This window comes from Peromyscus californicus, unplaced genomic scaffold (genome assembly GCF_007827085.1).
Source record: "Peromyscus californicus insignis strain IS unplaced genomic scaffold, ASM782708v3 Scaffold_8__1_contigs__length_139910024, whole genome shotgun sequence".
NCBI classification, from domain to species: Eukaryota; Metazoa; Chordata; class Mammalia; order Rodentia; family Cricetidae; genus Peromyscus; species Peromyscus californicus.
The window spans coordinates 63640243-63655719 of NW_026294606.1; the positions used below are offsets into that span (position 1 = coordinate 63640243).

A 15477-nucleotide genomic window follows, 5' to 3' on the forward strand; every position below is an offset into this window, starting at 1 on the left:
AACATGTATTTTAAGAGTATTATAAAGGTAATCCATTCATGCAATGAGTATGTAATGAGCACCTGGTACCTGTCATGGTCTGATCATAGACAGCAGGGAGCTACCACCTGGGAAATACAGCCAAAAACAAAATCACCAGGGCCCCTGTGACCATGGGGCTGATTGCCTGGGGAGGGAGGAGGAAGCTGCTCTGAGTGAAATGAAAGTCATGTATTCGGCTGGGTGATAAACCAGAAACTCTCAGAGGAAAACTCCCAAGTTTCAAAGGAGGAGGAAAAGGAAGCTGTGCAAAGCTCAGAAGGAGGGCTCCGAGCAGAAGGAATACTGTGTGTGAAAGTCTTGAGGCGGCAATAGGTTTGGGCAGAGTGTTTGCCTGGTACACATGAGACCCTGGGTTCTAATCCCTATATCACAAAAAGGATGTTAATAAAAAGGTGAATAAAGCAGAGGACACAGTCATCAGGCAGCATGGAGACAAGTACTTGGTAAATCTCCAGACATCACTGGACCCTGGGTGCTGCTTGCATTAGTCACTGAGTTCCATGGCCTATGGAACACTGTTAACAGGCTCATGGGCCAGAGACAGATGGAGCCGCTCCAGCTTCCCACTGAGCTCCTGAAACGGAAGACTTCTCTAAGCTTTGTGAGTTGTTCTCATGAGATGTCATGGCTAGCAAGCTGAAAAACTCTGTGGCAATTTGCCAGCTGCCTGGTTTTAAATCTAGTCCCTTCGGTGGAAAATGAAATTGAGAACAAATTTCAGAATTCTAATTGGAATCTGTCCCCTGCAGGGAGAAGTCTATTTTTATGTTCCAATACAATACCCTAGAGGATTCTGGGAACCCAGCCTGTGTCCACATTCCATGCCAGGGTCTAAAATGAGAAGGAGGCACTAGCTTGCTTCCTAAGGAGGAAGCCCACAGTAACCCTCAGGTCTCCATTTCTCAGTGAGGTTTAGCCTCCAAATCTACCGAAAATAGAACAGACACCCTGGGTCCAGCTGAGCAGGAAGAGAGGGGAAAGAAAGAAAAACTCCAGGGGGAGGTTGAAACAGTGAAGACTTTTGTTCTTTTGACGTTAAGAGCATCTGTCTATTCTGAACAGCACTGATTTATGTGTGAGACTTAGCCAGTGGGGGCAGGGCGCGAGGGAAACCCTAGCACAGTGTTCATCTTGGTACGGCAGGTCAGTTTGTGGGTTGAGAGATATGATATATTTGGGGAGATGCAATCAGGTTATGTTAGATGTTTATAACTCTCAGGAAGATGAAAACCCGTCTTCCCTGCACCCAACAGTATGATAAAGTGCTAGAAACATCTGGATGCATTCATCATGTTTTAGAAGGAAAAGCCGACAAAAGGTGAATTAGACAGTTTCAGCTTGAGGTTAAGGAAAATGGTCTCCCCCAGCCCAAAGCCTTATCGGTACTTGACTATTAGAATCACAAAATGAATGTCCATCTCACTGGTATTTTGTGTCGGACACCAAAATGATTTAAATGAGTTGAATTCGGAGTTTTCCTCAGAGGTCTAGAATGGTTCTTTGGGAAATGTGCCTTGAGTTTCTCACGTGCTCTGACTTCCGCCACCTCTACCACCTCAGAAACGAAGTGCAGGCGAACCAGCCCCTGAAAGTTCCAGGAGGAAAGTTGAGGGGGAAAGTGATCTGTGGCGTGTGTGGTTGGAAAATGTACACCTGCAGCCAGTAGAGGATTTTCAAAGAGAAGCAGGTTCTGTGTAACGGGAGTCATGGTGGTGGGGTAGAATTTTCCCATGTTTGTGTACTCTTCCTGAGTTGAAATCCTGTCCTGGCATCTCAGTTCCCACATGCTACATGCCACAAGTGGACCATTAGTTATGATCAGTCATGATGTGAAGAGCAGGGGGGACTTGTGGGTTCTCTGGCTCCTACTGATGATCGAGATGAAGGATGGATGACAAGAAAATTCTGTAGTGGGCTTGGGAGATGGCTCAGTTGGCAAAGTGCTTGCCTTGGAAGCATGAGGAATCAACCCGAGCCGATTCCTAGAACCCATGGGGGAATCATCCAAGCATAGTGATGCACCCTAGTCATTCAGGTGCAGGGGAGGCAGAGATGGGCAGATCCCTGGGCATCTCTAGCTACCCATCTTAGCTTACTTGCCAAGTACCAGGCCATAGAGAGACACTGTCAAGGAAGGAAGGAGGGAGAGTGAGAGGGAGGGAGAGAAGGGAAGGGAAGGGGTGAATGGTACCTGATGGACGACACCTGAGGTTTTCCTCTGACCTCCACACAATGGCCAGTCATGTGCACATGCATCTGCACACATGTGTGTACCCCTACACATGAATTACACACAAAAGAAAATTCTGTGATGAGAGCAGGATGAATGTTCTATCCAATTACTAATGCTCTAGAGCAAAAAAAAAAAAAAAAAGGAAAAATACGGAAAGAAATGTTTTAAATAAAAAGCATTTCTCTCCAATCGACATGCTGTGTTCCTCTCTGAAGTCCCCTGTGGTGTATAGTTCTTGGCAAACAGGCAGATGGGCTGGATCTGAAAGATGTATGCCTCTGGGACATTGAGTGAGTTACCTGAATGGGAGCTGTGGAAGGACCAGGCTTGTCCTTCCCTCTAACTGATGCTTATAAAAGTTTTCCACATGGCCTTGGGCTGGGTAACCCGGAGATTTGCAACAGCTTGCCTCTTCCAAGCTAAACACTGGGCTCTGAGTTATTAGCTCCAACTAAAGCAACTGCCTTGAGGAACCCGAGGCAGAGTGAACTGACAGAGGAAAACACCTTTAAATACAGCATGCAAATAACAGTGTGGGATTTCGGGGAAGCGCCTGTGTGGAAGATATTTATGCATTTGAGAAAATTTTTATAAAACCAGTCCTCTTGCTCTGTCTTAAGGGGCCATGCTGGAGGTAATATAGACATGAAAATGGCTGTTTGGTTGATTGAGTTTAAATTCACTGATGAAAGGACAAGTACAATGACATTAAATCGTCTCCATGGCCTCACAGAGGAGACAAGATGAGGGGACATCTGGAGTCTCAGGTTCATACTACTAGCTGAAACGGAGGATGAATGACAAGAAAATAAATTTCAAACTGTGTTGTGGCATGTCACAAAGATAGCCCTTTGCCCATAAAGCATTCTTTCTACCACTGGAAATTTTTTCATGAAACTTGGGGAGCCAGCAGATAGAAGGGGTTATGGACCACATGTTTATGTCCCTTGAGATATCATGGATTGACACCCTCATCCATTCTGTGGCGATCCCATGAAAAGATAGGAGTAGGGCTGAAGAATTGGTTCAGCCATTAAGAGCACTGGTCACCCTTGCAGAAGACCTGGGTTTGATGCCCAGTACCCACATTGTAACTCATAACCATCTGTAACTCCAGTTCCAGGGGATCTGACATCCTCTTCTGGCCTCCATGGGTACCAATCATGCACATACATACATACATACATACATACATACATACATACATACACACATACAGATATATATACAAGAAAAACACATACACATAAAAATGAATATAAAGAAAAATAATGTAAGGAAAGAAGAAAAAAGAGATGAGGGGAGTAGGGATAGGTGTCAGCGTAGCAGGAAGTAGTTTCCAAAACAATGATGTGTGAATTCGGTACTAGCTTCCAAATCAACCACTGCCTTGATCTGAGACCTCTATGTTCCAGAACTGTGAGAGAGAAATGTTGTTTGTGACATCCTGCTAGGGCTTTGTGTGATAGCCATCCAAGCTGCCTAAGACAGGACTATTTAAAGAAAGGGTGTGAGTACGGATTCAATTTCCTCAGTAGAATCCAGAGAGTTACTAGTTACCCCGAATTTCTCTGTGCTACGGATTCAATTTCCTCAGTAGAATCCAGAGAGTTACTAGTTACCCCGAATTTCTCTGTGCTTTTGATTGAGTCTTATAAACTCTCCCTTGGATGTTAGACTGCACCTGGGAAACAGTGAGTGACTTAGGAACATGACTTTTGAGCATCTCCAGGGGGTGGCAGTTGTCCTTCATAAAATGACCAAGCCAGTCGTGGTGATACAGGCATGGTAGAGATGTGATACACAAATGTCTGGGGGAAGGGTCGTTCTTCCTGTAGGACATGCTTTTGTACTACTGAGTTATTAGAGCACAGTTGGAACAGGCTAAATCTAAGACAGTGCCCACACATTCCCAACTCCTGGCACATATGTCCATGTGTGTTGTCTTCTCTTTGTGTGTGTGTTGAAGGAAGAACTATGACTTGTTTCTGATCTGAAGTATATCGCAAAGGTAATGGGAATTCACTTCCTCTCTAGATGTAAATTGTGTCGTGTTTGTGCATGATCTCTATTGTCCTCTAAGCATGTATGTTTGATGTTTGAGAGGCCCATCTGGCAAGAGCGTGAGGGCCGCTATCTAGCCAGCGAGGCTTTAGTTCAACACACGTCAAGAAACTGAGTCATGTGCCTTCGTTACTTTTCTGTTGCTGTGACCAAGTTCTCCAACATAAACAACACGAAGAAGGAAGGATTATCCTGGCCCACACTCTCAAAGAGTTCAGGCTGTCATGAGGGCTGGGGAGAGGCTTGAAGTGGCATCTCTGCTCACATCATGGCAGATGAGGAAGCTGAGACAGTGATAAGCAGGGCCCAGGGGTAATATTTCTCCAAGGACTTGCCTCCAGTGACCAACTTCTTCCAGCAAGGCTCTACCTCCCAAGGATTCCAGAACCTTTTATCAGCTGGAGGCCAATTGTTCAAAGCACCACGGGGCATTTCCGATTCAAAAGATAAGATCTGTCAACAGTCACATGAACTGAAATGGAAGCCTTCAGACAACACCTTGACTTTGACTCAGCCTTGCTTAGCAACGAACAGCACTAAGCTACCCCTAGACACTGGACTGTAGCTGTAAGGCAGCAAAAAGTCATCCCTTTTATACTACTAAGTTTCTGGTAATTTATTACACAGCCATGACTACCTAATATATCAATCTACACTACTTATATTTAGATCATTTTAGAAATACTCAGAGCTATTCCAAATACCCAGATAGTTTCTTCCCAAGAGGACCTCTAAATTATTAACTCCCAGAATGAAGCATTTGTTCTAAAAATAAAACAAAAACCCTCATTTATCTTCAGCACAGTGATTTATCAGCCATGGATGTTATCTCCCCCATGGAGAAGATACTGTGTTATCTCAGTGTGGAAGCTAGGCCCCCAAGTTGGTTAGGAAGAGACTACTATTTGCAGCTCCTAGGTGTCCCCAGTGGGCTGCCAGGGTGGAGATCCCCTCACTTAGGATCATATTACGTCACTGCTGGCACTGTGCTGGGGGTAGTTTTGTCCTCTTTTCCCGTGCTCAAAGGTCTGGAAATGTTGACATCCACTCCCAGGGTGCCCAGCTTCACAATTAAGACATGATTTTAATAAAAGAAAAGCTCTGTTTCTGTGTCTGTTTTAAATTTTCCCATTTTTATTGGACAAGAAGACACAAAATGCCAGGCCATGTGGCTCATGCCTAGCCATCTGGCAACTAGAGATACATCTCATAGGGACAGAGGATACAGCCAACTCATGAACCTTTAATGGGAAGCAGAATTCATTGAAAAATTCAGATAATTGAAGTTTCATTTCACTTCCTTTTAGGAGCCTCTTCCCAGGTATGTTAGTGAAAGCTAAAGAACCCCCCCCCCCCCCCAGATAAACCAACTAGGCTTTTACCCCTCTGCCTTGTGAAGCCTCTGGAGGCAAAGCCAACCAGCTTTATAGATGTCATGGGAACAGCAGCAAGAAGTGGGTGTGAGAAGGAAAACAAGAGCCTTTGAAGCCCGCCCCCTACTCTGAGAAAGGTAGTGTTGAGGCAACCAAGAGGTGACTTTTATATCCCCTCTATAGTTAGTTATACAAGATGGGAGCTGGTGATGCTTCTTTATGGATGTTTGCATAATCTTTGTGAAAGCCAAGAGCTAGAAGGAGGCTGAACGTTTATGCACAGAACAAGTAACTTCAGCTGGTGGCAACTCAGCTGCTGTGTGTAGAATTCTCAGGATTTGAAATTAAAATGCTCCCCCATAGGTGAATATGTTAAATGTTAGGTCCCAGGTGGTGGCACTATTCTAGGAAGAAGTGGACTCTTGGGAAGCAAGGCTTGGCTGGGGGAAGTAGGTCCCACAGGGCATCCCCTTGAAGATGATACCTGCCTCCTGGTCCCTTCTCTTTCTCTGTTTCCTGTCTGGCATGTGATGAAGAACCTTATCCACCATCTACTGCTGCCAACATGATGTTCTGCCCAGGGACATGGGGCTGAGCACCCATGGACTGGGCCCTCTGAAACCATAAGCCAAAAGAAATAGTTTTTCTTTGGGTTTGCTGGAATTAGGTTATACACATTCTAAAGCAGGAATTTTTCTTAATGTCAGCACCCAAGAGGAGCCAGATTCCCTGGAAAAACCCCTGTGACCCTTGCATCTGGTTGACAATAAGATAGATGCTAGGAAGAAGAGGCAACCTGGATGATGCTTACGTTTTTAGGAGAGAGAGTGGGGGCAGGGTGACAAATCGAATTATCCTTGAAACAAGAATTCATTTAAGCCAGCAATGGGTGGGCAGTAAGGCTTGGTGGGTATGGGATTGACTGAAGGAGAATTTTAGTTCCTCAGGACAAATCCAGGTTTCTGCTTCTAAAGGTTTCTGTGAGAAGGGTCTTCCACACAAAGAAGCAGGTTTAGTTCATTTGTGACCTCTACTACATGACTGATGCAGGAAAGTAGGGCATATGGACTCCAGCTGTATAACATGCTCACTCTTTCCCTGGATAAGAGAGAGGGACCTGCTTAACGTGTAACCTGTGCACTGTAACAATAGTCAGGTTGCTCTGACCCCCAGGAGGAAAAGGGTGGACTGGGTGTGTTCTTGTCCTGATTGCAACTCTCTGTGCTTGGGACCTGGTTACTCAGAGGGCCTGGGTTCTCAAGAAATGAACTTTTTCTGCCTCCTTCCCTGAATCTCTCCAGTTCTTCTGAGGTATGGAAGCTCAGCACGTGATGCTGCCTCCCTGGCTTCATTCTTCCCCCTCAGGTATTTCGTTAATGTTGTGTTGTGTTAACCACTGAGGATTCAGTGGTGAATTCGCCACAAGTCCTACTCAGGGAACTCACAAATTTGTGAAGTGAAATGTGGTCAATGCTAGACAATAGGACTGTCCCCCAAATGCCATAGGACCATGGAGGAAGCAGAAACAGGTTCCACCGGCGGAGGGAGGGTTAAGAATGGCTTCTCGCAGCTGGGCGGTGGTGGCGCACGCCTTTAATCCCAGCACTCGGGAGGCAGAGCCAGGCGGATCTCTGTGAGTTCAAGGCCAGCCTGGGCTACCAAGTGAGTTCCAGGAAAAGGCGCAAAGCTACACAGAGAAACCTTGTCTCGAAAAACCAAAAAAAAAAAAAAAAAAAAAAAAAAGAATGGTTTCTCGCATTAGGTTTCTGAGATGCTTGCTTCTTGTACAGTGGTATAAATACGTTTACCACTTCTGAACTGGGTCTTCACAAAACTTGCCATCTTAGCCATTTGTATTGTATCTTTTACTACATTTTTTAAATAAAAAAAGACATTTAGCAAAACTTTCCAAATGGCTTAGCTAGACTATCCCAAGACTTCTCAATCATTACGTATTTCAAAACTGTAAAAATGTAAGGAACTATAATGGTTGCTATGGAGATTAAGAATCATGTACTTGAGAAAGAGTTTGAAACACAAATGGGATTTTCTCAGTGATGGACAAAGAGGGGCCTAAAGAGAAGGGATAGAAAATATATGATATAGTCAAAGACATTGGGTTCTGGGTGAATTGCATGGGATATGGCTTAGGGTGAGGAAGTATATTGAGGATGGGGTGGCTAGTCTTGATTGACGGTTTATTTAGATTTAGTAGCAGGATGGAAACACAGCTCTGGTTAATTGAGGTGGAAAGAAAGCCCCCTCCTGTGGATGGTAGCATCCTGTGGGCTAGGGGTCTGAACTAAATAAAAAGGAGAAAGTGTGCTGAGCACCAGCACTCATCACTCTACTTCCCAGCTGTGGATGCTGTGTGACCAGCTGCCTCAGGCTCCTGCTGCCTTGCCTCCCTGGCATGATGGACTGTCCCCTCGCTGTGAGCCGGAATAAGCCCGTACCCCCTTAAGCTGCTCTTGTCAGCTATTTTAAAACAGCGATAAGGAAAATGACAAACAGAGGGAAAGGAGGCAGGAACTGAGTGGGTTATTTTTTGTTATATATATATGAGTTTAGGTTCACTTTCATGATGTTGTGCAAACATCATTATTGATTCTAAAACTGTCTTTTGTAGCATTGATGATGATCCTGGAACTCCATGCATGCTAACTACCACAGGGCTGCACCCACAGCTTCCAGAACATTGTTATCTTTCAAAAGGAATGCTGAAGCATTCTCCATTCATTCCAGCACCTGGCAATCATCAATCTACTTACTGTCCTTTTTCCTTCTCCTTTCCTTCTGGAACCAGAACAGATGGTTCTGCTTGATGCTGGTCTGCTTGATGGGACCTATAAATCTTAGGCCTTACTTATTTTCCCCATTATTTTTAATTTCTCAATTTGTGCCTGGACAAGTAATCTCAATAGATATATCTTTATTTTTCTCTGAATCTGTCATTAAATTCCTCTTGTGAAAATTTTATTTCAGTTATTGTATTTTTCAACTCTAGAATTCATATTAAATGCTTCTTAATAATTTAATGTTTCTATTCTCTGGTAGGATATTGACTTCTTGGTGTTTTAATTTTTTATTATTTATCTACTTTGGTACTCCTAAATAATAGAAAACCCAGGTTTTCCTCTTAAATTTCCTGACATAACAGCCTTAGATCCAAGGTTCAGGAAATCAATGTGGACATTTTGACAATGTAGACAGAGTGTCTGTTTTAACTACCTACTCAAGAGCTAGGAAAAGTAAACTCAGAATGGGTTCACAGACTAATGAGACCTACTATGAGATGGACTTATGCCATGACACCAGACTATCTGACCCCTTATCCATGAGCATCTCTTTGACTCCTGTCTCAGATATAGTTCAGCATCAGTCCCATAACTCCATGGTGGCCTTAGGGTCCCCTTGCTCTGTACACACTGACACTAGTAAGTACCCACAGCTCCCTTTGTACAAGTCTAGGCAAACTAAGACATATTACAGTGTTATCACAGGATAACACTTGGTTATTGCTTCCACAAGGGTTCCTGACCTCTATTTATTCGAGGGACTGAGTAAACTGTCGTAGGTCTTGGAACCAGTTGAAGTGCTATGAGTCCCTGAAATTAGAAACTAAAATCAGACTTTTGATTGCTAGATCTAGATTGACTGATGTCAGTTATAGGGATCAGTCTAATGTTTACTAGGTGGACCATCTTTTTCATCTGTTCAGTCCCATAACCACTCACTTGGGTAACTTATTTGGCCCTGATTCCTTTTACAGCTAATATACTCATGTTGTCTCTCGAAGTTCAGTACACTATGTGTTTTCAGTGCCCTAGAGAGGATTTCCCACAGGCTTCTCTGATCTGAAGATCATAGGATGCCTATTTCTGTGCTTCCCAGGGATGCCAGTACCCAACACTTTCAAAAGGAAATGTATTCCAGATCTTATATAAAAAATAAAATAAAACAATTTTTAATTAATGAGTCTTAAGCAAAAACTTAGCTATTTAGTAATACTAATGAATTTTTTGAAGATTTATTTATTTTTATTTTATCTGGGAGTTTTTCTTGCATGTATATCTGTGCACCATATGTATGCAGTCCCATGGAAGCCAAAAGAGGGTCCCAGATCCCTTGGAACTGGAGTTACAGATGGTTGTGAGTTGTCCTATGGGTGCTGGGAATTGAACCCAGATCCTCTGAAAGAGCAGCTAGTGCTCTTAACTGCTCAGTCCCTGACACTAGCCACATTCTAAGAGCTGGTAATTTCCGCTATTTCCATTACAGAAGGTTCTATTGGGAACCACTAGCCTAGAACTGCATAACTACACATACAGACACTTTATTAATGGTAGTTTTGTTGTCATTAGAATTTGTAAGTTTAAAAATTGGTTGGTGAAAGATAGTATAGTCATTTGTCAGTGGTCAGGGAGATGGGAAGAAGAGGTGTGATAAAGGAAGAAGAAAGTCTTGGTAGTAAGTTGTGAATCATGTCAAATGAATCGTATCAAGTGGTTTTTTTTTTTTTTTTTTTTGATAGTTTCATAAGTGTGGGAGAAAGGAACTTTGGCCATCTGCTGCCTGAGAGCAGTAGCCTGGACTAGAACCCAGTCCTCACAGGCTGAGAAGGTTGTGAGAAGTAGATGGTAGAAGTCAGCACTTACTGATGTACATTTTTCATTGGGGATTAAAGGGCAGAACTGAGATAATGATTTTAGGGAGTGTCGGGACTGTCTGTCGTGGACCACTCTTGTGCTTGGGGCTAGCATGCTTCTTTTTGGCTTTTGTCATGGTGTGAATAGGTCTGAGAATGTCTGGAAGGTAAAGACAGGAGTTCCCAGTAATGAAGATCTATGGTTAAGGACGAGAATGTTGGAATCAAATGTTTTAGTCTGTTTTCTGTTGCTATAATAAAATACCTGAGGTGGTGATTCATTAATAGAGGACTATTTATCACACATGGTACTAATTATCTGGTGGCCATCATAACATGGTAGAGGGCACCATATATTGAGCAATGCAGTAGTACCAGCTCAGGTCTCTCTCTTCCTGTATAGCTGCTAATATCATCCTGGGAGAGCACTCCCATCTCATCAATTCCTAATTATCTCCCCAAAGTCCTACCTTCAGCATGTGAATCTGAGATTGTTTCCAACACATATGAAGTCACCACAGGAAAAGGGAATCTTGCAGACCCTGTATGGAGCAATGGAAGCAAGCCTCTCTCCTCGATGGTGGGAGAAGAGGAGGATGGCAGACCTAGATAGCATGAATGAAGAAGGTGAGAGAATTCAGGGCACACACTAGTGATGGGTTGTACTTTCTTTATAATGTGGAGGAACAGCCAACTACTCTGTATGGAAGACAAGGAGATGCTTAGAATTTTATTTAAAGCAAAAGATTTGTGGTAGATTTTAAAAAGAGGGTCAAAGATTCATATGGGGATCAATAAGAAAATTATATGCAATCCTACCAAATGGTCTCTTGCCAAGAAAGTTGATTATGTCATATTCACGTACAAAATTATTGACTTGTGACTTTTGTATACATGCGTAGCACATATGTACAGGTATATCATGTACTATGGTTGATTGTAGTCACCCTCCCTCATTTCTAGTCTGATAAACTTCCTTGTTGTGACTCGCATGGAACCTTTCCAGTAAATGTTGATAATAAAAAGTAGAAGTAATAAGAAGGGATTAAATGCATGTCAACACTGCACATCTGAATGACAGCCCAGTCCTGCTAACAGAGGAGCAGGTACGGAGCAAAGTGAAGGGAGAGCTGAGGGCTTGTTTAACCACCTGCACAGTCGTGCACCTTGAGCCATTTCTTTCTTGAAACCCTAGATTCCTGGTGGAGAATAGGAATTGAGCTTTCAACTTTATAAAGTTATTAAGAACCTTAAATGAGATAATCTGTGAGAAAGAGGTCAATATATGCTGGGGTGCTTTCGTGTTTTCAGGGGAGAAATGTGAGTCAGGGTCTTGCTACACAGCCCAGGCTGGTCTCAAACTGATGATTCACCTGCTTCTGCCTCCCAAGTGTAGGATTACAGGTGTGTGACACCATAGCAGTTAGGGTGCTTGATTTTGGTAAAAAATAAAACAAAACCCCCATGGACTATGAATTGTTGTGGATCCTGCCATTTGAATGAAAGTCATTGTGATTTGACTTTGTAATCTGTCTCTTGTGCTCCAGATGCATGGATTCCAGTAATTTCTACCAGGTGGGGGTCATAATGTGTATGCAATATAGCCTGGTGTTTAAAACAAGTGTTTTAAAAGGGAGTAAACAGTACAGCACAGTGTCCTGAATGGGAAGCCACCAAAGACATTGGCACTCAACATACTGTGGGGCTAATGAAGCCTCGTTCCTACACTCGCCGGTGTCCACACTTCACCAGTGAGACCTTCCTGGGGACTGTCGTTTGAAGATTTGAGAGTCTACCTGCTTCTTGCTTACTGTGCAGTTTTGGAATAGACACTTTGTCTTCTGGTACCTTGAAGGGAAATGAGACAGTAGCCTGCATTTCACAGAAGGTTCTAGAACAGACTGGAGAAAGTGTGCCATGTCCTGAGCGATGCTTGAGTCAGCCCTTTATGGAACATTAAACATGTCACTCGTGTGAGTGACAGGTGGCAAGGGCTGTGGCAAGATAACAAGGCAGAAGATGATGGGACCCGGGAAGCCTCCTTTAGCAAGACTTCAGTAGACGTTTGAAGACACTGATTAATGATACCTCCTGTGCCCCATGAGCAGAAGAGCAGGAGCACAGGTGTGCTGAGAGATGGGAACCCAGAGGGAGGAAGACTTGGGCCACATCCATCAGGGAATGGCAGGAGAGCAGGCTTGAACAGTCCTCAGTGCCCCAGGGTCACTCCCAGATGTCTCCCCAAAGGCTCAAAATCACTTTTCCAGGCTGAAGCTGGAAATCATGAAACCTCCCTGATCCAAAGACACGCTTATTGTCTCACGGCTGTTGGAATCACTGCTCATGTTTATTGGAAAAGCAGAACATAACGCATCTTGGCCTCCACATTTCTCTGAGTCCTGGCTCTGTCACCTCTAAGTCTGCCATTCTCTTGGGAGGTAACAAAACCACTCTAATGAAATGTTCCCAGGGAGAATTAACGAGAAGGCACATCTATTTGGCAAATTATGAATAGCACTGCTAAAGGGGCTGTGGAGGAAAATTGGTCCCCAAATAGAATTTCCCATCATCCCCAGTGCAGCCAAGGGCATAATACTCTACAATACATGGTACTTCTCAGAGAGGTGCCTGGACTTCCTAAAAGCAGAAAGGTAGCAGTGTGACAGTAACAGCCATTTTATCAGCCTCATGTGTCTGGAGTGTACTTTGGGTGGTTGACATTGTAGAGCCCAAGGATTCTTTCTATCGAAGGGACAACATGGAAGGGCATTTGGTCTCAAGGGCGGTCAACAGGGGAGGTGAAGCACAGTCGCACAACTGACTTCTGAATACTATAGCTGAGAAGTGATAAACCTTGACAGTGGTAAGGTCAGTAAGAGCGCTCTATTGAACTGCCTTGAAGTTTTCTTTCCAAAGAAAACTTTTTGTTAAAGAATTGATTAAACGAAAGTACACTGTTATGCAAATATTTCTATCAGGCTATGCACAGACTTTTTGTGGGGAACCTGGGCAGAGAGCATGTGTGTGTTTCTGGGATAGGGGCTTGGGGTATGTGTAGAAGCTTGGGTTGGAATACCTGGACAAAGTCCTTTGGGAGCCCGGGTGAGAACACAGCCCTTACTGAATCCCACCAGGTGGGGAGATGTATTGCAGAGCAGGCAATCTCAGTGTGTTGGGGTCATTGACCTTGAACTCGAAGATGTGGCAGGCTGAGCAAACAGAGTTAAGACTCCACAGTGTCTGAGCTAAACTCCAATTTGGGAACAAGGGTTGAAAACATCTTGAAATGTCCATCAAAAGAGATCTGGTTCAAAAGTGCAGTAGGGCTGAGAGGGCAGCTCGGCGGTAGAGACTTGCCAGGCAAGCAGGAGATACTAGTGTGACTCTCAGCATCATTGAAACATGTGTGTCCACAAAAACAATTACTCTTTAGATTAAAACAGCCTGTGAGTATCATGTCAGCCCTGGGGAGCTGGGGTTGGAAAACTGATATAATTTATCTTTACCAATTACCAGCTGCTCAGCTCCCTGCTCAGTTCCCTTACCTGTGATGAACTCATTAAGTCTTAACATGCTTCGGCTGTGAGGGAAATGCTGACTTGACTACGGGTGCCCTGCTTCTAAAACCATGGGCAAACGCAGCGGAACATTCCAGAATGTTCTCTAAAGCAGCAGCTCTCCAGAACGCCTGCTTGTGCCAGTTCTGGTTGCTGAGACTCACACTGACTCTCTTCTGAAATTAAAAACAGAGCCCCGTTATATCTTCGTGTATGTTCTTTTCTAGAATGATCTCTCCACAATGAAGAGATTCCCTAGAGGCTGAGGGCCAGACCCGAGATGGGCCAGAACCGGGGGATCCCACTGCCTCTGAGCTTTAAGGTATTTGGGTGGCACCTGGACAGAAAAAGGGCATGCCACACGTAGGGTTTGAAGCCCAGTGGCCAGTAAGGCCAACACCCGATGGGAAAGAAACTAAGGCTTACTGTTTTACCCTGTTAGACGCTACCAAATGTCTAACAGGTATCTCCTATAATGTTTGAAGTAAGTGCATGTTACAGAACCCGCTTTTATTCACTCCTCCGCTGGGACAGGCAAGGCAGGCCTGCATCCGCCTGCACCTGCTACCCGTGCAGGTAGGGGGCGCGCGCGGGCTCCCGGCCCAGGGCATTGATGTGTTGTTGAGCACCTGCGCCCACCAGCTTCTCATTGAGTTTTTGGTTCAACAGCTCCAGGTGGCGGCTGTTCTTCCGCGCCTGCCTCAGAGACCTCTTGACCTTCTTCACCCGCTCACGGAGCTGCCTGTTGCGCTTCTCCAGGGTGGCCACCTTCTGCTGCAGCTTCTTGACGTGGTCCTCCTCCTCAAACAGGGCCTTCTGCACGGAGGAGCACATGAGCTGGGGGCAGAAACACCGCAGAGGGAGAGGCAGGTGAGTCTCAGAAGCTATAACACAGGCAATGGCCGTCACCATGACCTTCTCCCTCCACCCGGGAGTCCCACATGGCCTCAGATACAAACAGAAGCCTCACTTGGCTCTTCCTTGTAAGATTTTGCATTTAAAATATATTCTAAATATTTGTCACTGGCGGCAGGAAGGAATGAACTTCCTGTAGTGAAGATAAAAGCAGTTTAAAGCCACGACAGGTTATTATTTTCTACAGACTAGCGGATGGTAGGGAATAGTAAGGATTAGACCTAGGGCCTCAGGCAAGTGCTCTGCCTTCAAGCTGCATCCTCACCGGAGCCCCCGCCCTCCTTTTCACATATTAGACTGAGTCAGGATTTGGGGCAACAGGACTCTACTGGACAATGTGCAAGCCCCGGTGAAGAGCAGTTGGATTCTCTCAAAATAAAAACTGTGTATCCTTTGGCCTAGTAATTGAGACTTCATGTCACAGCAATGCGCTCACATGTGCAAACTGGTAGGTATACAAACATTCTAGCATTGTTTGTATTTACTTCCTTTCGGTGTGTTGAGAATTAAACTCAATGGTCTCAGAACATGCTAAATATGTGCTTGACCACTGAGCTATATCCCATCATTTGTTATTTAAAAACAGCTGGGCAGAGTAACAAGCCTGTGATCCCCGCGTTTGGGAGGCTGAAACAGGAGGGTTAT

General features: G+C 44.4%; 1 protein-coding gene across 1 annotated transcript in view; it reads right to left on the minus strand.

Moving 5' to 3' along the window:
* Nucleotides 1-12684: 12684 nt before the first annotated feature.
* Nucleotides 12685-15477, minus strand: part of Ccdc3 (coiled-coil domain containing 3) — a 93523-nt gene continuing 90730 nt past the window's right edge. The window contains exon 3 of the mRNA XM_052728784.1: nucleotides 12685-14754. Within this exon, the coding sequence (XP_052584744.1) occupies nucleotides 14482-14754 (273 nt within the window). The 3' untranslated portion in view covers nucleotides 12685-14481. The remainder of the gene's footprint in view (nucleotides 14755-15477) is intronic.